At 38.3% G+C, this 24998-nt stretch overlaps 1 protein-coding gene across 15 annotated transcripts in view; it reads right to left on the minus strand.

The window, feature by feature from the left end:
• Window positions 1-769: 769 nt before the first annotated feature.
• The window catches only part of gramd1ba (GRAM domain containing 1Ba), a 443148-nt gene continuing 418919 nt past the window's right edge, over window positions 770-24998 (minus strand). For all 15 annotated transcript variants that reach the window (XM_063038621.1, XM_063038608.1, XM_063038607.1 and 12 more), the window contains 3 exons: window positions 19022-19129; window positions 12335-12455; window positions 770-7243 (listed from right to left, as the gene is read on the minus strand). In XM_063038621.1, the coding sequence (XP_062894691.1) occupies window positions 7157-7243; window positions 12335-12455; window positions 19022-19129 (316 nt within the window). In that variant the 3' untranslated portion in view covers window positions 770-7156. The remainder of the gene's footprint in view (window positions 7244-12334; window positions 12456-19021; window positions 19130-24998) is intronic.

Consider the following 24998-nt stretch of genomic DNA (forward strand, 5'->3'; position numbering starts at 1 on the left):
TATATAGACCTTCCGAATGTGAAAGTGAATTTTATAATCACTTGCACTAACTGTATAGACTGAAACACTATTCTTTCTAAATGTCTAAATACACACTAGTGTTGCTACTCTGGCAAGAATTATCTGTCAGGTCAGTAAGGTTGTATGCATCTATCAATGGTCTGAACTCTCTTCTGATACTGCAATATATGAATCACCTTCCAACTCAACACATGCTACATACCACAAATTATAATCTAGTGGTCTTAAACCAAAATAGATTGGGTAACCTATAAAAATTACAGGTTTCTAAAATGAGGACCCATGGGCTGTAATTTATCCTACCTCACTGCCAGAAGCAGGTTAATGCTTTGGCTGGGATCTTTCAAATTCCTTAGATCCTTGTCCTCTTTTCTGCTTATCCCTTAATAGAGAGAGATAAATATTCATTTGAAGTATGGCACAAATTGGTATCGAGAAAAACAGGGTTTCCACAGAAATCAGTAACATTTTACTTTCGTGGCTAATTTTCAAAGTAAAACATCCAAGAAAGTGAAACAACAGTTAATGAAAATTATATCCTACATGGCATTTTCTTGAAAAAGGATGGAGAACAAAACTTTTACTTTCAGTAAAACACACCAGCATCACTGACACATACAGAGAAAGAATCCGAGATAAACCGAGAGGCTGAAAATGTGTGGTTGTCAAAATTTCCAACACATTTTCTTTAATAGATCAGAGAAAAAGATTTTGATAACCAAACATTATTCTTCAACATCACCCAAACAAGAAAGGTGACAATTAAAGATTTTTTTCCAACACTTTTTATTCATAGCTTGTTTCTACTTTACATGAACTTGCAGGTGGGATACCATGATAACCGAAACTCTAGTAGGCAAGGTTATTAAAACTAAACCTGCGCACAGCGCGAAGTTCATAGTTATGTTTCATATATGGAGATCAAAACAGTTCTTAAAAAATGTATATTTTTCTTGAATGCACATTAAGATAGTTTGTTACATAATGTAATGGCATAGACAAGCCACACATCCAATTTTACCTTACTTCATCTGATGACAGTTGCATACCCTGCAGGCTAGCATTAGGCAGCATCAGATCCACATGCATCTTTAAAAAAAAATTCCTGGAGTGGGTGCAGTGTTTATCAATGAACTAAATTACATTGTAATACAGCATTAGCCAACTAACAACCATGCTGTTCAATGGGAAGATCATATTAAAAAGGGGAAATATTCCCTTGGGGAGCAATTCATTTATTGTACATTCGAAAGATTACTTAATTGAAACAATGAGATAGAGGAATTAGTTTGTACAATTAAGCCATTTACAACAAAAGTTTTCACTGCATTCTTGTGCACAGAAAATCTTTTGCATCTTATTTTTCAGTTTTCATTTATCATAAAATCTGAAACAATGATGTGTTACTGAGTATCAGGTTTGAAAGGCTGAAGTAAATATTAATGTGTTCAATTGTCCATTAGCTGTGCCAATTTAAAACATCCCAATTCAACAATTATGACCACACACTCCTGCATTACAGCTGTTAGATCTATGAAAATTCCTCCTTACAGTATTCAAAAATCACTACCCAAATGTGAGAAAGATTGAAATTTGCTTTCACTGAATTTTTGTGTAAAAAGTAAATAAAATCAACAAGAAATTATTGATTTCCCAACTCTTGTTTCTTGACACGTGCATATGACGCAGATTGACAAAAGGGAAAATTATGAATACAGGTTATTTTCTCAGAGCACAACCTCCCTGTAACGTCGGTGGGGGGGGGGGTGGGCGAGGGGTTGGGGATCTGTACTTTCCTGATCCTTTGCATTATTTAAATGCAAACAAACAAGCTGAGTATGCTGTGAGGCAGACTCTATCCCTCTTATATTCTTATCGTACTCACATTTTCAAATCCTGCATACAGTACAATGATAATCGTTCAATGTTTTGTAAAATTACAATCAGTTCAATAAAATGCCTTCCATATATTGCTGAAAATACACAGCCCAAAAACACTCTTGAACAGCAAATTCCGTTGCGGATCTACTTTTTACACGACACATCAGAGCCCTAAACAAAATTTAACATTTCAACATTGGTGCAGTAACTGACTCTGCAAAACACATTATGAGCTATTTTTTTCTGAAACAATACTATATTTAATATTGAGTTCAAGGAAAAGAAAACGTAATAATACAGCCTTTACCTTGAGTAACAAGCAACAAACAGGAGGATGGCTACAGTGTAGACAGCGCCTGATTATAGATGTAGTAGGTGTGCAACATAAACCATTGCAATGTATGCACAGAGGAATGGTGCTCTCAAAGGTCCAAAGCCTTGAATTTAAACATCCCCATATTGGACACACACATGGAGTTGTGAGAGTTGTGGAGGGAATGGGAGGTCACAGCGACAGCTTCTTATGTTTGACTGGTGAATTTCATGACATAGTTATATTTGGCTTCAATGAGAGATAGATGATCATACCATCACGTCAACAGCAGCAGCCGTCATGTAAATAAGTAAATAACTAGAGAGGACAAATAAGCATAGAGATAAGAAATGTGGAGGAAAGAGTGGAAAGAAAGTGATTTTTAAGGAAGTTAAGTATTGCCAATGATCAAGGGGAGGAAAATAGCAATAACTTTTAGGAAGTGAAAAAACAATGATTGGCAATATCTTTAAACGTGGGTTAAGGAGCAGCAATCCTACTCTCACTGGTTCCATATTTAGCATTTTGAAACCTCCCTCATATCGTTTGTGGTCCTTCTCTGACCACCATGCACTGCATGTTAAAACTAGTTTCCCCGAAGTGTAGCCAGTGCCAGCACTGGTACCTTGGGGGAAATTAGCACTGGTGGAGTCCTTGTGGAAGGGTTGTTAGACCCTTTAATTGCATATGCATATGATTTTTGGTCTTTATCTATGGGCTACAACCCACTACCAGTTCACAATGAACACGATTCCTGTCCTCCATGTTGGAGGTCTGGGAAGCAAATTTACAGGCTTACATCAATTATTAAATGCCAGTGACTGCATAGCTTCTTCAGCTATCAGACATGGCATCTCCATTCTCTGTAACCTGATTTTAGGATATACTGAATTTGTGAATGATTGATAGATGCTGTGTTCAAACTTGTTTAACCATTAAATACAGAAATCAGGAAGTAAAAGATGGCCAACAGACATGACCACCAGCTTGAATGTAAAGAAAGCAAATAATAGCAATATGTACAAGTTGGCCTTGAACATTCATACACATTATTTGTATCTTTTTCAATAGAGGACAAAAGCACTTTAGTTCTAAGTAATATTAACACATTAATGCTTCAAAAGTGTCATATGATTACAAAATGATTTAGAAATAAATGACATCAAGAAAGTTCACTAAAATTCATCACCATTTCTATCTTTGCTTGACTCAGTTCTTTTGGTCACAAGTTATTTTCAGGCATGGGAGACACTTTACCACCTCTATCACAACATGGTAACTATATAAGTTGTAAGAAAAGAAAATATGAAACTTCAACCAGGTCATCGAGGTTAAAACAGGAAATAAACAATGTATAAGAATGTACATTAAAACACTATACTCATCAAAAATCCAGCAAGATTTTATCACTCCCATAAAATTCATTAGAATATGTCCTAAATCAATTTTTGTTTTGAAATAGAAAGCTAGGAGATATATCAATAAGGTGACTCACTGAGCAAGGTATAGGCCCAGCTATATTTCAAGCAAAATAAAAACTTGGATTTGATAAGAAAATGTTTTCATTTTGTCTGTTCAACAGTATCCCCTGTGCTACCGAAATTTGATTTATGGGTTAACAACCAGTAGTTTGTTACAGCAATTTGAATTTTCTTAATGTGAATATTAGCCTTCCCATGCATACACTCATACACACTCTCACTCACTTTAGGCCTGTAAACCTACCCTCAAATCTGACCTTTTTACTATTCACAAATCCGGCTTGACTGATTTTTGGTGTTACACATAATGTAAACACTATAAACAAAACTAGCCATATATGTCAGCTAATTTAAAAGCAAAGGATTCAAATCACTTCATTATTTTCCAGCAATCCTCTACTATACCAAGCACAAAAATAAAAATACAACAAGCATAAGCAGCTGCACAGTATCAAGATATCATTTTTTTTCTTCTACAGTGCAAATCTATTTGCTGACTTATTTGTATCTCATATTAAAAACGTGAAATTAAATATTAAAGGCAACAAAAGTTTGATCCAGAATTTTTAAAAAATGTTACTACTATAGCACAAAAATTAAAACCCATATTCATCAAAATGATGCTATATATGGAGTGATTAACATCACAAACACAACCTACTATATCTGCTCAATGGCATACTGCAAAGGATCATGATTCTACTAGTCTTGTTGAATGTAGAAGCAATAGTCAATTAAAAAAAACTAAAGTGAAAAAGTGAATGCAGCACTGAATTAGGATGACCTGCTTAAAGAAAATATGATGCCATAATTTAGTTAGAAATGGATTTGTCAGCATTTGCCATGATATATATATATATATATATATATATATCAATCAATGGTTCATTTTATTGTCAAAGTATGCATGTGCAATACAACTCTGATATTTGTCTTCAGACACTGCCTTTGTCAATATTCCCAATGATTTATGATCAGAGACATGAGGCAAGTCCTTAAGATAAAATATTGTGGCCACAAAATCCATTGCACTGAAAATTTAGTTTTTAGGTGTAAATAGTGCACTTTGGAATATCTGCCCACACAATTTAATAAGCAGTTAGCTGACTGGCCAATCACACCTCCTCTTAATAAATTAAATATTGCTAAATACTTTCTGATTGGCGGCAAAAACTTCTGATCAATAGAAAGCTTTGTTCATTTTAGAAAACAACCTTTTGTATCAGTCATATTAAAAGCACCTCATATTTAACATCAAATCTTATTATATCTGATTCTATTGAAAAGGCAGATATTGGCAGCTGTATCACTTAGCTAATAATCGTCCAGACGTTATACCCTTAGATAAGGTGTATTTACCTGGTTAGTTACTGGAGTTCATGTATATTTAATAAATTTAAATCACAAAGTTCTCATTCCAGAAATTATTGAACGCCTTTGAGATATCAGCTTTACATTTGACAGTAAGTATTCCAAATACAATCTAATATGCTAGAGAGTCATACAGCTGCCCACAATATATGTAGGCCAAAATGCCTCAAATTTCACATCGAGGAGCACTAAATTCATCAAAATAATTTTGTTTCAAGATGCTAGAATTCCCCCACTCTCTTAATTTATCAGATCAGGGACTCCCATTGAAAATAACTGTCATAAATGAATGATCAAATTTTTGAACAAAATTACAAGGCAATTCTCCACCTGTTAACCCTAACACCGTATCTCCCAGTTCTATCAGTTCATACTGTACATTAGCCATGACACAATATACTTATAAATAAACAACTTAAATACTTATTTTCTTGGACTATGTTAATAGCTGATTATTTGTTCATACCAAAACAGCTCACAGATGAGCACCAATTTTTATAGACGCATGTTTAAAGATTGTATTTTAATCGGACATAATTCATTTTCAAAATCCACTTTAAATCTGGTTTATTCTTGCATTATTAATGCAAATTGCCTACCAAAGGTTAAAGTGCCAGCATCCACTAGTTCAGTGTTGACTGGATTAAACCACTTGACTGTTGCTACATGGTCTCATTAGTTCTGTGCCTATCCCATGACACAGCATGCATCATTTTGCACTTGCACCTGCCTGGATTTTGTTCTAATAAGACAACCACATTGAAATTTGGTCACTAAATATTGTATCTGTCATATACTATACTAGATTAGCATGTGCACAGCACAATTTCCATGCTTTTCAAGTAAGAAATATTATCAAATGACAGGACATTCAAATATCTCATTGTATCTATTAAGATCCTGTCTGATCTGCGAATCAAATTCAACAGTAAGCTTTAAGACAAATCTTTAATATTTTCCTTTTTTTAAACTGTGGCTCATTAACATGTTGGAAAACTGAAATCACTTTAATTATTTTCAGTTTGGGATATTTATAGATTAGCTACACTAATCTATAATTCTTTAATTTTCCATCAGAAAACCATGAAACTAAAAAATAGGTCAGACTAGCATGCGATACCTCTGCAGCAGTTAAACATGACATCACATTTCACGGGGGCCTCACGCTTCCCTGTAGGTGCCTCACTACGTTCATGGTGCTGATCATGAAATTCATTCCTAATTTGTCATAAAATATGGGATTCTTCAGAATCAGACTTCACACGTGTTCAATGCAGTTATCAGGTGAACAACCTAAAACTTGTAGACATCTTGCAATGAGGGTAACAGAGCAGAACACATTTTTTCTCTACATATTCTTGGGCCTGCCTGTGATAGATTGTTTAGACTGTTCTTAACAATAATAAATAACTAAGTTAGTTGCATCAGGATTCCAGTTACTTTTCACTTGTAACTTAGAAAATCTTCAAGTTTTTTTTTCAATACAGATATTCACAGTTTCTAAAACCATTCACTCTGAGCCAGCATCAATACATCAGATTAATTTTGCTAATATTAAATAGGATGTATTCTGTGTTTCTGCAGGCACAATTAACTAATAACAGCTTCAAGATCCTCACCCTGCTCCTATCTCTGCTTGATGAATACCTTATTTTAAACAAGACCACATGGTACTTCAGTTACACATCTTCCATAAAAGAGAAGGCCTACAGATTATTACATGCTTTTGTGAGATGTTACACTTACAGTACAATGTTCTAGGATTTATAACAGGAGCGTGAAGGGAGATTAGTGTGGCTGTTGTTTTCCACAATGCTTCAGTAGTTCTCCTAGTTTTCACATCAGTGCAGGATCTTGGTGTTGTCAATTGTGAATTTGCTGATTCAGACAGCAATCCTGGGGATCCAACTCGGCCTGCGGTTCCAGTGTCTTTTTATTTCTTTTATATATATATATATATATATACACACACACACACATATATATATGAATATATATATATATATATATTTATATATATTTAACATATATATAATTTATACATAACATATATTGCACACAATTCCCTCTTCGGCCTCGGTGATGCCAGTCAGTGAAATCGATCATGTTTGTCTGTTTCTGAACTGTAATCACGCAAACCAATGCCTTTTTGTAGAGTTATTAATGAATTTCTCATCTGTGGGATAAATTAAAGAAAAGGTGAAATTCCAAAGTCTATCTGACCAGCTTAACTTACATTAGCATTATATGCAGATGAAGCTCAAATCTAGCCTAAGTAAAGGCCATGCTTTCAAAGTGAGCAAAGGTCAGACTCCATTTATGTGTATATAACATACACCTTTACCCGGCATAGCAAATACTCAAGGAAGCATCACAACACATTTTTCTGCTACTGGACAAGGGCAAAAAAAAGAGCAGTCCTACAACGAACTTTTAAAAATGAAAGAAAATTATTTTCTTCGGGATGAAACCATGCTCAAAAAATATATAATTCAAACTGACTACCTCAGTATGTTACAACATTCAAAAGACTTGTTGAGGAAATAGTCTTTAAAAGATATCTTCCGGTACTTGGTAGGAATTTTACATTTAATTTTCTCCATGTGGTGTTCTAGTTAGAGGACAAAACAATGTTAAAACTTAAAAGTATAAATGTTAATTTTCTTTGCTGGTGCAAAATAATTTGTAGTCTCTGGAAGGGTTAATCTTTCTTGCATCTAAGATGAAGATTCTAATTAACCAATCTTTGCCGAACAATTTATTGGAACTACACACTGAATCACAGACCCATGGGTCCTCTTTGTCAGTCACAGCTGCTACTTTGGTTGAGGGCCAGATTAATGTGGGTACAAACTCCATCAGGATTTACAGCTGCTGCTCTTCACCACATGTAGCTGCACTCATGCAGAATGAAATCAGACTGAAAGCATTTTTAGAATCACCTGATCAAAGAACAACTTTACTTGAATTTGGTGAGGTTAGTGCTTAAAACACAATAATGTCAATAAATGAAGCACCTTCTCATTTATAATACTCAGGCCTAAGCTGTTCTTTCAATGTTCTTGTAACGGTAAAGCTACTTGAAGCCATGCTCCACTGTACCATTTTCCTGCTGTTTTCTGCTGGCCAGTTCATCAACTCAGTGAAACATTTCTCCAGAGTATACAGTGAGAGGAGGGGAGGAAGATAAAAAGATGATAGATTAAAGGATTTGAAGTCATCTGTGGCAAACCCTCAGTCGTTCATCAACAGAGTGGTGCAAATACCAGGAAGTCTTGGCTTTTAAGCTGAGGATGAGGCAATTGGTATTTAAGTCAATGCAGTGTGTACTGAACTGTGAAAGACAAGCAAATGATAAGACAAAACTGCAGTCACGGCCCCCCCCCCCCCCCCCCGGTGGCCGGTCCGCAAGAATATTGTCAATATTAAACCGGTCCGCGGTGCAAAAAAGGTTGGGGACCCCTGATTTAAAGATATCAATTTTCTTCATTCAAAGCCACTCCACGGTTGCTCTGGCAGTGTGCTTTGGGTTGCTGTCCTGCTGAAAGATGAATTTGCTCCCCAGTTTAAGCTTTCTGTCAGAGGCTAGCAGGTTTTCAACCAGGATCACATTACATTTAGCAGCATCGATCTTCCCATCAATCCTGACAAGATACCCAGTCCCTGCTGCTGAAAAGCATCCCCACAGCATGATGCTACCTCCACCATACTTTACAGTAGGGATGGTGTTACCTGGCTGATGTGTAGTATTAGATTTACGCAACACGTACTGCTTAGCGTTGAGGCCAAAAAGTTCCACTTCAGTTTCGTCCAACAAGAAATCCTTTTTCCACATCTTCACAGTATCTTCTAGGTGACATTTCGGCATCAAAGTAGCCTCTCTTACAAGCGGCTTTCTTCTTCAATGACCAAGTTTAAAGGAGTGGACTGACGTCGGAAGTGTGGCTGACATTTCATATTTTTTACACTTTTTCACAATGGACTGCACTGAGCTCTGAGGTATGTTCAAATGTAATGTTAGTATTTGTTTCAAGAGGACTAGAATTTAAGAGCAAGGATGTAATGCCAAGGCTTTATAAGCCAATGGTCTGACCTCACTTGAGAGTATTGTGAGCAGTTTTGGGCCCATTATCTAAGAAAAGATGTGTTGGCGTTGGAGAGGGTCCGAAGGAGGTTCACGAGAATGAATCCGAGAATGAAGAATCAAGTTAAATTATCGTTCAAACCATACATGGACACAGTCAAATGAGACAGCATTCCTCTGGGGCCAAGGTACATAACATACATTCGAAATAACAAGAGAAAAAAGACATTGTTTCACAAGAAAACACATGTATAGTCCAAGACCCTGAGCAACATACAAATTGACGATACAGCTCCCGGCAATCCAGCCTGTCATTCTGCCTGTCGAACACTGGAGGGCAGCACCAATGGGAGAGGCCAGTCGCCAACCGAGCATGGACGCCACGCTACACCGCCTCCAGATTAATGTATGTGTAGTGTTTGATGACTCTGGGCCTGTACTCTCTGGAGTTTAGAAGAATGAGGGAGGCAATCTCATTGAATATTGAAAGGCCAAGTTAGAGTCGATGTGGTGAGGATGTTTCCTACAGTAGTGAGCCTAGGACCAGAGGGCAAAGCCTCAGAACAGTGGGCATCCATTTAGAACAGAGATGAGGAGGAATTTCTTTAGCCAGAGGGTGGCAAATCTGTGGAAATCATTGGCACAGACAGCTGTGGAGGTCAAATTAAAACAGAGGTTAATACGTTTTTGGTTAGTCATGGAGTCAAAGGTTATAGGGAGAAGGTAGAAAAATGGGGTTGAGAGGGATAATAAGTCAGCCATGATGCAATGGCAGAGCAGACTTGATGGGCCAAGTAGCTTAATTCTGCTCCTATCTCTTATGGTATATGGTCTTAAATTTATATGGCCCTGGTTGGAGTGGGTGCTCACCTCAGGAGCAGATATGTCCCAATCAAAGAGAGAGCAGTGGGTATCCTCAGCACCAATGTTACAAGCTAGCACTTGTTATAAATAATTAACTGAGATGCAGATTAAAGCTACCAGAAAATTATCCCACTCTTAGAGAGGCAACTGTTCGCTCTAAGCATGGTGTAGCATCTAACAACTGCACAAGTGCATGCGTCTGACGCTAGTTGGAAACCATTCAGCAATGATTCTCTGCCCAAATTAAGCGGCATAGTGTCTCAAATAAACAAAGGGAATCCCGACTATTTTCTTGATTAGTTTTTGTTCTTTAAGAGTTGTCCCAAATTAATGGCTACCCTGATTAACCAGTGGCCCAATTAGCTAGAATCTACTGTATGTATTAATTAACTGCAATTCAGGGAGGGGTGTGAGTCACTGCACTATATGCATAAAAGCCATCTTTCCATAATAGAGAATAAAAAATTCTGCATAGTTTGAAGGACATAGTTTGAATCCAGACTTTTCTGATGATCTAACCCATTAGCCCACCTGTTTTACACGATGATTGCATTACAGGTGTCCCCCGCTTTTCGAACGTTCGCTTTACGAAACCTCACTGTTACGAAAGACCTACATTAGTACCCTGTTTTCGCTCTCAGAAGGTGTTTTCACTGTTACGAAGAAAGGCAGCGCGCATCCCGAGCAGCCGCTCTCCCCCGGATTCGGAACGGCATTGCTTTAACACATGCCTGTGAGCAGCCGTTAGGAAGATGAGTTCTGAGGTATTGAAAAAGCCTAAAAGAGCTCGTAAGGGTGTTACACTTAGCGTAAAACTAGACATAATTAAGCGTTTCGATCGTGGTGAACGAAGCAAGGACAAAGTGAGTTTGGCTTGTGGAAGCTAACGAAAATGATGTTGAAGAGGTTTTGGCATCCCATGACCAAGAACTGATAGACGAAGAGCTGATGCAATTGGAAGAGGAAAGGATAACAATCGAAACCGAATGCAGTAGCGAACGGACCGAAAGTGACTGCGTGAGATTTTCGCTGCAATGATAAAGTACGACTTTAATTTTGAAAGGGGATATTTGCAGGATGGTTTGAGTCCTTACAAACAACTGTATGATAGAAAAATGCGCAAGGCTCAGCAGTCAAGCAAGCATTCCACATCAGCCACAGCAGACGATGAACCTCGATCTTCGACATCGAGGCAGGCAGTCATAGGAGAAGATAAGCTGCCTGCCCTGATCGACGGTGAGATGACAACCCCATGTCCCACCACCCCAACACCCGAGCCCCAGACAGATACTGTACCGATTCGCGGAGAATGCAGCAGTAGCCGGGAGGCACACAGCACATCTTTAAGAAAAAAGCTGAAATAAACAAGCTAATTAATTAGGTGCCGCTGACACGTAATTGTCGGCCCAGATCAGTGCCGATTTCCGATTGCATCGCCTCTGATCTGGGCCGACAATTACGTGTCGGCGGCACCTAATTAATTAGCATGTATATTTCGGCTTTTTTCTTAAAGATGTGCTGTGTGCCTCCTGGCTACTGCTGCGTTCTTCGTGGCAATGTATCGGGTCGGCGGCCTGGAGGGTGGGGGCTACTGCACCACCCAACCTGCGGCGACTCAGTCTAACACACCATCATCAGTTTGCTCAGCAAGCTGTCTTTCCGATTCCGGTAAGTGATACTACACTGTACATACATTATTTCTAATTTATATAGGCTGTGTATTTTTACGTGTTATTTGGTAGATCTGGCAGCCTCATAGCTTAAAGGTTACTGGAGAGCACGTTTATGCCAACAGCGCTTGCGTGAGATTTTCTGCCAACAGCGCTTGCATGAGATCTTCGCTACGGAGATCTGTGCAGGCAATCGTTGTAGAGAAGTAGTTCTACTTTATATAGGCTGTGTATTTATCATATCATTCCTGCTTTTACTATATGTTACTGTTATTTTAGGTTTTATGTGTTATTTGGCATGATTTGGTAGGTTATTTTTGGGTCTGCGAACGCTCACAAAATTTTCCCATATAAATAAATGGTAATTGCTCCTTCGCTTTACAACATTTCCGCTTACGAACTGTTTCATAGGAACGCTCTACCTTCGGATGGCGGGGGAAACCTGTATATAGTTAATTAACGGAGGGTTAAACAGGCCAGTTTTTAAAAATACTTGTATTTTTTCTTTTAATTTTTTCTTAAGAAACAAAAGGGCGAGGGATGAACACTTAAAATAATTGTTCAGAGCAGAATGAGTCTTGCTCACTCTTAGAACTACATTGTACATCTGGTCCCTCAACCATTCATTAGACACAATTGTAGCAATCACCTGATCTAGAAGCACCACTGATGATTTTAGAATGTCTCTCCATTTCTGTAGCTCAGCATCGTGGTAACGCTGTTGTGACTCTAATAACTGGGCCCATTCCACCTGAGACTGGGGCAGTTTGCTGTATGGAAGAGAAGGAAAAAAAGTAACAACAGTCTGGGGAACTTGGGAGTCAATACTGTGGGAATTAGAGACAGAGTCATTAAATTATACAGCACCGAAACAGGCATTTTGGCCATACTGTGATTATGGCAGGTGTTGCTCAACCCATCTTATAATTAGAGTGCTGAAAATTATTTTTCACAAAGCCACCTTATTTTAACAACATCAACAACTGTTTATTCCCTGGTGTGCTGCAACATCTGTCACCATCCAGTATTTTTGGACCTTTCTGTTTTCAACTGGCCATCTCCAATGTAGATTATAAACAGTGCAAATCAAGTTACCTTATTTTATCAAAAAAACTTGCTTAGAAATTTAAGTACATATAATTTTAAATTAAAGTACTTAGTTTTTCAGCAACATACGAGTGCAAATGTATTAACCAGCAGTAAATAAATTTTTGTGGCCATTTACCATTCAGGTCATGCCATATATGAAACTCAACCTATTCTGCACCATCCTTATGGCCAGAGGTGAATTTCCTACCTGAATTCACAGAATGATGTCATTCCTTGCGCAATGCTCCATCAGGAGCACTGCAGGGGAATATGCACCTCGTTGTCAGTGGGCTCTTGGACAACAGGGTCTTAATCCTGGCTGACCTTCAGAACAGAATGGGGCACGAGCCGATGTTCGACTCCATGTTGCCATTTAAAGCATCCATTAATCGCGGATCAAAATGCTGAGGAAGACTGAGATATCAAGGTGAATGCAGAAGGCAAGCAAGAGATTAAGCACCAACTGCCTGCCTTTTGATAGTATTGGAAAATGTAAATGCACACATTGTATTTTCTACAGTATTTACTATGTAACCACTGTTAGCTCATTAGAAGGTATTCACTATGCAGCCATGACTTCTGACCTGTTCACTATTAATTCATGAGAGAACTAGAATGAAGTCAAGTAGAAAGATAACGGTGGCGGGTAAGATGATGAAATATGTGGCAGTATGTCGATGCAAGACTAATTAAGAAATAACTGTGGTTAGGGATGAGAAGACATATGGTCTAAAATGTAAACTAGGACATAATTAAGTTGGGGAGTAAAACAATAGTGGAAAGTCAAGAACGGATAATATTGATGATATGTAATCACAGGCCGATTGGATATGATAATGTAGCTAAGATAGGAGAATTGCTATAAAAAATGCGATGTACAAGGATCGGTGGGCAATCAGCGACTAGCTCACTGTCTCAGCTTTGATTTGCAAATTGAAGTTTAAAACTTCTTGAAGAATTTTCTGCGTCTCCTTGTCATTTGTGAGAAACGAGAAACCACGACAATAGCTGCTGGAGAAGAAATCTGTGAGCGGTCTATCATAGTGTGGCTTGCTGTGGCTGGTGGGTAGGCCTCCCCGTCTCATGTGGTTTCCCTCTTTTTCATTGAATGTTGGTGATATCGTAGGATGGTATCCTGGTTCTGGGTTTATGGATTGGACTATAGCATTTACGGACTGTGGACTTTCTCAGACTTAAGGCTTTTCTATTCTGTGTTTTTTTATCACCCGTTCCTTTTCGTTATGTGAGGGGAGGGTTTTTTATAGGTTGCTGGTCTGTTAGTGTTTTGTTAGTTTTTTGTGCAGGGGAGGGGTTGTTTTTGGGGGGGGGGGGTCAATGGTCCTGTTCTGTTTTGCATTGGGGCGGGGGGGGGTTTGGGAGGGTTGATGATCAGGATGCTGTTCTTTTTTGTAAGGGGGGGAGTTGATGTTTCTCTCTAAATGACTTTTATGCTCTTTCTTTCATGGCCATCTGGAGAAATAAAAAATTAAGCTGTATATGGATGTCTGCTTTGATAATAAATGAACCTTTGAATCTTTGAACTCCGCAACCTCTTTCAAGCTGCTTATTAGTCACGGTCACCTCTCACTGCTTCTGCCAGCCTCCCCTATATCCCTTCCCCTGCTCCTAGCCACAATGCACCCTTCCAAATGCATTTCTGTCACGTCATTTCAAAAATGTTTCTGATCAAGATGCTAAGGTTTAGTATATGTGGAATACCTGGTAAGCATGGGATTTCTTTTTACACTAACACGATCAATTCTGTCTCAATCTTGACTATTATCTATAAAGTAAAATTCAAAAATATTGACTGACAAATGAGTTTAAGAATATATTTCCTTGTCCTTAAGAAGGAAATCACATACTCTAAAGCTCTTAAGTCAGAAGAAACCAATTATTTTGCCACATTATTTTGAAACCAATTGTTTCTGCTATGCAGGAAGCAGCCCTCACAGAACAAGCTTGTTTCCAGATAACAGTGCTGAAATTAAAGTTTTATCTTCCTTAATGTATGTATCTCTGCTCACTGATCAATACCCTTTGTGCAATAGAAATAACTGCAATTAAATGATTATTTCAATTGATTACAGTCTACAATCATTATTTATGCATCACAAATGAGTAACATTTCTGATTCTTTTATGCTTCTTTCATCAATTATTTTAGACCATAAGACCATAAGTATAGGAGCAGAATTAGGCCATTTGGCCCATTGAATCAGCCCCACCATTTCATCATGGCTGATCCAATTTTCCTCTCAGTCTCAATCTTCAGTCTTCTCCCCATATCCCTTCATGCCCTGACCAATCAAGAATCTACCAACCTCTGCCCTAAATATATATAAAGACTTGTCCTCCACAGCTTCACCCTTCGATAGGTTTCAATGAGGTCCCCCCTCATTCTTCTGAATTCCAGTGAATAGGTCCCCACAGCCATCAAACACTCTTCATATGACAAGTCATTCAGTCCTGGAATCATTTTCTTGAATCTCCTTTGAACCCTCTCCAGTTTCAGCACATCCTTTCTAAGATAAGGGGCCCAAACCTGCTCACAATGCTCCAAGTAAGGTCTCACCAGTGCTTTATAAAGTTTCAACATTAGACCCTTGCTTTTATATTCTAGTCCTCTTGAAATGAATGCTAACATTGCACTTAGATAGATAGATAGATAGATAGATAGATATACTTTATTGATCCCGAGGGAAATTGGGTCCTCACCAGAGACTCAAGCTGCAAATTAACCTTTAGGGAATCCTGCACAAGGACTTCCAAGTCCTTTGCATCTCAGTTTTTTATATTTTCTCTCCATTTAGAAAATAGTCAACACTTTCATTTCTTCTACCACAAGTAAGAAAAGGCTCCCTTTATACCCACTCTTTGCCTCCTGCCAATCAGTCACTGCCTTATCCATGCTAGAATCTTTTCTGTAATACTATGGGGTTGTAGCTTGTTAAACAGTCTCATGTGTGGCACCCTGTCAAAGGCCTTCTGAAAATCCAAGTACACAACATTAACTGATTCTCCTTTGTCCATCCTGCTTGTTACTTCTTCAAAGATTTCTGAAAGATTTGTCAAGCAAGATTTTCCCTTGAGGAAACCATGATGACTATGGCTTATTTTATCATGTGCCTCTAAGTACCCTGAGACCTCATCTTTAATAATTCACTCCAACATCGACCCAACCACTGAGGTCAGACTAATTGGCCGATAGTTTCCTTTCTTCTGCCTCTCTCCCTTTTTGAAAAGTGGAGTGACATTTGCAATTTATACTTTATACTATATTGTCGCCAAATAATTGATACTAGAACATACAATCATCACAGCGACATTTGATTCTGCACTTCCCGCTCCCTGGATTACAAATCGATAGTAAATATTAAAAATTTAAATTATAAATCATAAATAGAAAATAGAAAAATGGAAAGTAAGGTAGTGCAAAAAAACCCAGATGCAGGTCCGGATATTTGGAGGGTACGGTCCAGATCCGGGTCAGGATCCGTTCAGTAGTCTTATCATAGTTGGAAAGAAGCTGTTCCCAAATCTGGCCGTACGAGTCTTCAAGCTCCTGAGCCTTCTCCCGGAGGGAAGAGGGACGAAAAGTGTGTTGGCTGGGTGGGTCGTGTCCTTGATTATCCTGGCAGCACGCTTCAACAGCGTGCGCTCTTCCGGAACCATTCCAGAGTCCAGTGATTCTTGAAAGATCATTACTAATGCCTACACGATCTCTTCAGCAATCACTTTCAGAACTCTGGGTGTACACTATCTGGTCCAGGTGACTTATCTACCATCAGAGCTTCCCAAGAACCTTCTCTCTAGTTATGGTAACTTCACACACTTCATGGCCCCTGACACCTGGAACTTCCACCATACTGCTTGTGTCTTCCACAGTGAGACTGATGCAAAATACTTATTCAGTTCATCTGTTAATTCATTGTCCCCCATTACCACCTCTTCAGCAGCAGTTTCCAGCAGTCCAATGTCCACTTTCACCTCTCTTTTACATTTTATGGACCTGAAGAAACGTTTGAAATCCTCTTTAATATTATTGACTAGCTTACTTTCATATTCCATCTTTACCTTCTTAATGACTTTTTTAGTTGCCTTCTGTTGGTTTTTAAAAGCTTCCCAATCCTCTAACTTCCTACTAATCTTTGCTCTATTATACTGTATGTCCTCTCTTTGGCTTTTACGTTGGTTTTGACTTCCCTTGTTCGCCATGGTTGTGTCATCTTTCCTTTAGGATACTTCTTCCTGTTTGGAATGTATATATCCTGTGCCTTCTAAATTGCTTCCAGAAATATTTACTATTCTGTTTTGTGTTTTACAAGATTCCTTCAGGTTACTGATGCAATTGTTTAATTCAACTGTTTCACAAGGAATCTACAGTTCAGAGTTAACTGCTACAGTGCCACATAAAAAGATGACCAATATTCACAATGGTCAATATCCAAGACCGCAACATTCCTGAAGAAGTCACATATGTCAAAATTCATCTTATGACATGTTCTTAAATAGCACTTACAACAGAAAGTTGGGCCTAACCAATCTATGCTGGTGTCCTACTTCAGCCTCCTCATACCCTTCATTTAGATTCTTACCTCAAAGTTAAAGTGCCATTTACTTATTTTTCATACCAAAATATAAATCTCACATTTACACATGTTAAATTAATTTATCAAGTTTAATTGTATGTCCACTCTGCAAATTTATTGCTGTCACTTTATTTTGTTGCCATCTTCCTCAGTTTTGAATGTTTCACCCAACTTGGTGACATCACAGATTTAGAAATTGTGCTTATGTTAATAACTTCTAAACAATAACAGTTCCAACACTAATCCTGTGAAATACTACTTCCCTGTTTTTGTACCTTGAATTGATGCTCTTGCTCTGCATTCTGCCTTGTAGCAGTTGGCTAACCATTCTGTTAATGGTCTCCTGACACTGCATGCTCTGACATTCAATAGTCTTTTATGCGTGACCTTACTGTAAGACATTTATATATTTTATTTATCAATGTATTTACTGCATTAGCATTAACTATCAACTCAAGCAATTCAATTAAATTTGTCAAACAAGGGTTTTCCTTTTGAAATCTGTGTCGACTAATCATTGTTTCCTATCTAGTTGATCAATCAAAGAAAGCAGCTTATCTTAAATTGGAATATTCAACAGTCACTCCAAAAGGTTAGATGGAAGATGATGTGCTCTTCCTCTTGTTTACATTAGCCTTCACTGTGGCAGTAGAGGTAGCCTCAGACCTACAGCTCACAATTGGACTGAGATTAAGAATTATGGGGGTACACTCCAGAAAACTCAGGAATACCATTGTGGATTAGAACAGGTGCTCCCAAAATGATCACCCAATCCTCATTTGGTTTCTCCAATGTGGGGGAGGCCACATTATAAACAGTAAAGATCAGTACTCATATTCCTCAGCATCTGATCTTCTTAATCTATCTCTATTTAGCCTTTTGTTTTATACACCACTTCATGCAGATCATCACTTCTCTATATCCAATTAAATCACAGTTAGTGCATTATGAACAAATTTAGCCTTTGTATTATGAAAAGGAATGAGCAGGAACTGGGAAAGCAGGATAAGATATAGATGCTTATTTGGAAAATAATGAATAGGAAATGCCTGGATTTTTTCCCCCACTAAAACAAGAATGGGGTGAACTAGTAACCCTCTTTTAGTTGAAAGGATCGTGGAGATCTGAATTCAGTTCCATAACATGAGATACTGTAAATACTAATAAATCCAATGAGAGAAATGCATACAAACCTTCCTTATTTACCTGGAGAGTAATAAGAATGTGAAACTCCTTAAATCAAAGAGTGGTTGAGATGGCTAGCATTAATACATTTATAGGGAACTCGATAAGTATATGACAGAGGAAGAAACAGGATTATATAATGATGAAATGCGGTGAAGATGGGTGGTAGAAACTGTGGAGCATAAACATTGCTGCAGACAAGTTGGTCCAAATGAGTCTTTGATGTGTTGTGAAAAATACATAATTGAAAATAATTTCTGCCTTTACCAATGGGTTTTACTCAAGGCCTAAAAATCCAACCAATCACAGGAAAAAAAAATAAAGATATTTCTCACATTAGTGACATAAGATACAAATTTCTTAGAGTGCAGGAGAAAAGCACAGATATAGTCCAATACCTGATGAAATCAGTTATTTTGTTAAATTTCTTTTAAGTACATTTTGCTTAAGTTAAAAAAAAAGAACAAATACCTTTCCTGGAGCCTGATCCCGTGCCAAGTAGTGAGACTCTGCGTTGTATACTCCAACATCCACAGCTTGTAAAACAGCATCATATTCAGAAATACTAGCAACACCAGGCTAAAGAAAACAAGATTGTTAAAATTATCATTCAGGACGAAACTAAGAATCCCATGATACAGAAAAAGGACAATGTTCAGTGCTACATCTGTGTATTGATTGGCTGTAGTGCAAAGGTAGACAGATGAAATATGGGAGAAATACAAAATTTACATTTGAATATCAGTTCCTGAAGTAGTTTGAATAGCTTCAGCTGTGCAATTTCATGTGTATCTACTGCTTCATTTTCAATCTTAATAGTTAATGTGTGCAAAAGATTTCAAAATCATACAATGTGTGTAAAAGAGATTTCAAGATCATACTTGTTAAATTTTATAGAAAACAATGAGTCCTCAATATTTTATACAAATGTTATTTTTTTTGCCAAACATGCACCCAGCATTCACCATCTCTGGCACTAAATCCTTACCAGGAATATAATTTCATGGACATTTATGAGTCAAATATATATGTTCATACATAAATCTGAATAACTTAAATCTAGAATTGAATCAGAGATCTTTCTTATCTTTTTAACTAATATACTCTCTTGATAAGTTATTGAGCCATTGGAGGAACCAAATCCTAATTGTTGATGATAAAATTAAATCCTGCAATTGCATTACTGCAAGTATATGAGATCATCATGCAAACTCTAATTCTAGTCATCTAAAGTTCTCTCAATTTGGGAACCATTACTTCCTTTAGAAAATTGTGGAGTTCACTCTGCTACATAAAAAAGGTACGAGAGAAACTAACAAAGAACTGAGGGAATTACACATAGTCGGGGAATCACTGCATTACTAAGGTTGACTGAAGATCTGGAAAATGTTCAGCTAAGCAGAAAAAAAATCAGCCATGGATTTGTAAGGAAAGAGTATAAGTGGTGAATTTCAATAAACTTTCTGAAGAGACAGAAATTAGCGGGTGATTAGTTGTTTTCCACATGCCTCTACTATTCATCATATTTGCTGGTCATTTGAATGGTAAGATGGAAAGCCAGATATGATTGAATTCATACTGCAATTTGAGAGGGAGAAGCATAAGTCACATGTATCAGTATCGCAATGAAATAAAGGGGATTACAGGGGCATGAGAGAGGAGCTTGCCCAGGTAGATTGGAGGAGGATACTGGTAGGGATGACGGCAGAACAGAGATAGCTGAAGTTTCTGGGAATAGTGCACAAGGTGCAGGATAGCTATGTCCCACAGAGGAAGAAATTCTCAAATGGCAGGGGTAAGCAATCGCAGCTGACAAAGGAAGTTAAGGGCTGCATAAAAGGCAAGGAAAAGGTATATAAGGTAGCAAAAGTGAGTGGGAAGTTGGATGATTGGGAAGCTTTTAAAATCCAACAAAAGGCAAGTAAAAAAGCTATCAGAAGGGAAAAGATGCAATATGAGGGCAGACTAGCCAGTAACATAAAACAGGATACCAAAAGTTTTTTTCAGTTATATAAAGAGTAAAAGGGAAGTGAGAGTTGATATTGGACCACTGGAAAATGATGCTGGTGAGGTAGTAATAGGGGACAAGGAAATGGCAGGTGAACTTAATGGGTACTTTGCATCTGTCTTCACTGTGGAAGACACTAGCAGTGTGCCAGAAGTCTGTGAGCGTCAGGGAACAGGGGTGAATGTCATTGCTATTACAAATGAAAAAGTGCTTGGCAGACTCAAAGGTCTCAAGGTGGATAAGTCACTTGGACCACATGGATTACATCCCAAAGTCCTGACAGTGGTTGCTGAAGAGATAACAGATGCATTGGTCATGATCTTTCAAGAATCACTTGATTTTGGCATGGTCCCGGAGGACTAGAAGATTGCAAATGTCACTCCACTCTTTAAGAAGGGAGGAAGGCAAAAGAAAGGAAATTTTAGTCCAGTTAGCCTAACTTCAGCAGTTGGGAAAGTGTTGGAGTCTATTATCATGGATGAGGTTTTGGGGTACTTGGAGACCAGTGATAAAATAAGTCAAAGACAGCATGGTTTCTATAAAGAAACCATGACAAATCCGTTAAGATTCGAGGAAGTAACAAGCAGGGTGGAAAAAGGAGAGCTAGTGGATGTCATTTACTTAGATTTTCAGAAGGCATTAGATAAGGTGCCACACATGAGACTGCTTAACAAGATAAAATCCTACACATTACAGGAAAGTTACTGGCATGGATAGCGGAATGGCTTGGCAGGCAAGAGACAGCAAGTGGGAATAAAAGGAGCCTTTTCTGGTTGGCTGCTGATGACTAGTGGTGTTCCTCACAGGGGTCGGTACTGGGACTGCTACTTTTCACATTGTTTGCTATTGATTTGGACAATGAGATTGATGGCTTTTTGGCAAAGTTTGAGGATGATACAAAGACAGGTGGACGGGTAGGTAGTGCTGTGGAAGCAATGCAATTGCAGCAGGACTTGGACAAATTGGAAGAATGGGCAAAAAAGTGGCAGATAGAATACGGTTTTGGGAAATGTATGATAATGCATTTTGGTAAAAGGAACAATCGTGAAGAGATGGGGAGAACAGTAAATGGGGAGAAGGTTCAAACATCAGAGGTGCAGAGGGACTTAGGAGTCCTCAAGCAAGAATCCCAATAAGTTAATTTACAAGTTGATTCTGTGGTAAAGAAGGCAAATGCAATGTTGGCATTTATTTCAAGTGGAATAGAATATAAAAACAAGGAGATAACGCTGAGCCTTTATAAGACAGTAGTCGGGCTGCACTTGGAGTATTATCAACAGTTTTGGGTCCCATATCTCAGAAAAGATGTGTTGTCATTGGAGAGAGTCCAGAGGAGGTTCACGAGGATGAAGGGGTTCACATATGAGGAGCATTTGGCAGCTTTGGGCCTGTACTCACAAGCATTTAGAAGAATGAGGGGGATCTCACTGAAATCTACCGAATATTGAAAAGACTAGATAGGGCGGATATGGAGAGGATGTTTCTTATGGTGGGGATATCCAGAACTAGAGGGCACAGCCTCAAAATTGAGGGGTGACCTTTTAGAACAGAGGAATTTTTCTTAGCCAGAGAGTAGTGAATCTGTGGAATGCTCTGCCACAGACTGCGGTGGAGGCCAAGTCCATGGGTATATTTAAAGCGGAAGTTGATCATTTCCTGATCGGTCAGGGCATCAAAAGATATGGTGAGAAGCCAGGCGTATGGGGTTAAGTGGGATCCAGGATCAGCCATGATAGAATGTCAGAGTAGACTTGGTAGGCTGAATGGCCTAATTCTGCTCCTCTCCAAGTTTGCCAATGACACCAAGAGACAGTGCTGCAAACAGTATAACGAAAAGATAACAAACAAATGGACAACCCTGTTGCAAATGTTTTAAATAAAAGACTAAGTGGAAAGTCTGCCATCTTGAACCTGAATAGAATAAAAGAGTAACTTTTAAATGATAAAAAGCAAGAAATAGTGACATTCCAAAGAAAATTATGGGCAGTCACTTAAACTATTTAAAACTTATGGATAGCAGCGGAAAGCAACATTCAGAGATTGTATGCTTTCCTATCCAGAGAAACTGGAATACAAGTGGCTAGGAGTTATGTTACAGCTTTCCAATGAGATAGGGTTCAGTGAGCTGTTCAACACACTAAACCTTAGGTAAGGAATAGGTGTAAATTTATGACTCTTATAAACCAAAAGTTAACAAGATGATTTTATTGAAGCTTTCAAGAAGAGAAGGAGATCTTAATGGAGTAGATACAAACTATTTCTGCTGATCCTAGTTTGGTAGTAGTGACTGACATTAGAGGAAGGACTAAAGTTAAGAAACAAAAATGGTAGCAAGAAGTTTTGATCTTCCTTTCAATGAATAGAAATTGGTATTTAGTCATGTTAATTTTAAGTGTGTGATGTCTTCTTACCAACCAAGATTCTTAAGAAAATGAGGCAGAAGAGGGTACCTTGAATTATGTCACTAGTAAACCATGACCACACTCAAAGCCAAATCAGACATACAGGTGTAAATAATCTGACACTCTCCCTATATTGGGGGAGTCTAGTACGAGAGGGCATGACTTAAGGATTGAAGGGCGCCCATTCAGAACAGAGATCCGAAGAAATTTTTTTAGCCAGAGGGTGGTGAATCTATGGAATTTGTTGCCACGGGCAGCAGTGGAGGCCAAGTCATTGGGTGTATTTAAGGCAGAGATTGATAGGTATCTGAGTAGCCAGGGCATCAAGGGTTATGGTGAGAAGGCGAGGGAGTGGGACTAAATGGGAGAATGGATCAGCTCATGATAAAATGGCGGAGCAGACTCGATGGACCAAATGGCCGACTTCTGCTCCTTTGTCTTATGGTCTATATTCCTACTCTATGATGGCAAACATACTTGCTTTAAATATTAACAGACACTTTTACATTGTTTCAGCACTGAATTATTATTCATTTGCCACACCTCAATAGCAACTGCACTTCAAAGTATGATAGAAGCATTCAAGAGGCTCTTAGAAATGCAGATGAATGTGCAGGAAATGGAAAGGTATTTTTATTGTTTGCCTGTCCTGGGCACTACATGCATTTTGAATTATATTTTATTAGCTTATTTATGGTAATATTTTGTTTTTTTTGTGCTATGTGTGCTACGTGGCTTGAGGATGCACCATGGTCCAGAGGAATGTTGTTTCATTTAGTTGTGTATACTGTATGTACAGTCAGATGACAATACACTTGAATTTGAACTTGATATGGAAATGTTGCAGGCAGAGGGGATTAGACTGATTACCAATCAAGTTATCAATGTCATTAGTTTGGTACAACATGGGCCTGTTTCTGTGCTGCACTGCCTATGTAATCATTCAACATCAAGTGCTTTTTGAGAATTTTCTCGGAAATCTGTTAACACCCTACATAAATATACCTTTCTCACTCTATATCTGCTCTACAACTGTAAGCAGGCAGAGAGGACCATGGTTATTTTCCTGTAGGTTTGGTTTCCAAGGTGCCTGGTTTGCACTGAGTGAGTTGGGTTGTTGTTAAAGGAAATTAGATGTGTTTCTTGTTCCTAATTCCATTAGAAATGTTCTGCAGAAAGTGGAGTACATTCAACAAGTCTAGTCCATTGAAACTTTTAGTCATGGCATACGTACTGTATAAATGATAGAAAATTGGGTAAGATATTAGAGGACAACTGCAAACCATCCAATGGTATGCCAACAATGAGGCCAAACTGATGGCATGAAATTTCTCTAATTATCAGTAATTTCTCCCCCTTCCTCTTCTTCCATTCTCTACTCTGGCACCTCTCTTACCACTTCTCTTCTCATCTGCCTATCACTTTCCCCTGGGGCCCCTCCTCCTTCTCATCAGGTTCCTCCTTCTTCAGCCCATTACCTTTTCCACCTATCATCTTCCAGCTTCTCACTTCATACCTGGTCTTCCACCCAGCAGGCTTCACTTATCACCTTCTAGCTTGTACTCCTTCCCTTCCTCCCACCTTCTTATTCTGGCTTCTTTTCCAATCCTGATGAAGGGTCTCGGTCTGAAACGTCAACTGTTTATTCCTTTCCAAAGATGCTGCCTGACCCGCTGAGTTTCTCCAGCATTTTGTATGTGTTACTCAAGAACCTGAACTAGCTACTGAGGCTACAAATATAAACAAAATGCAAACCTTCAGTGTTTCTTCAATTAAAAAAAAAGTAATATCTGCTGCACTTTGAGTTTTTTCAAAACCATACTTGCAACTGAGATTTCAGAAAAACACTTGTACAGTAACATTACTCTTTCAATCTGACTTTTAAATTGGATACAGGCTTCTTCTAAGCTGAAATTAATTCCAGTGAGTTTTAAGTGCTCTATCTAAGCGAGTTAGAAGTAAGCCCCTTTTTTAAGCAAGTATCTCATAGAAAGCATAACTTAAGAGACTGTGAAATAACTATAGTTGTACCTTAAAC

This window comes from Mobula hypostoma, chromosome X2, assembly GCF_963921235.1.
Source record: "Mobula hypostoma chromosome X2, sMobHyp1.1, whole genome shotgun sequence".
In the NCBI taxonomy this organism is placed as follows: Eukaryota; Metazoa; Chordata; class Chondrichthyes; order Myliobatiformes; family Myliobatidae; genus Mobula; species Mobula hypostoma.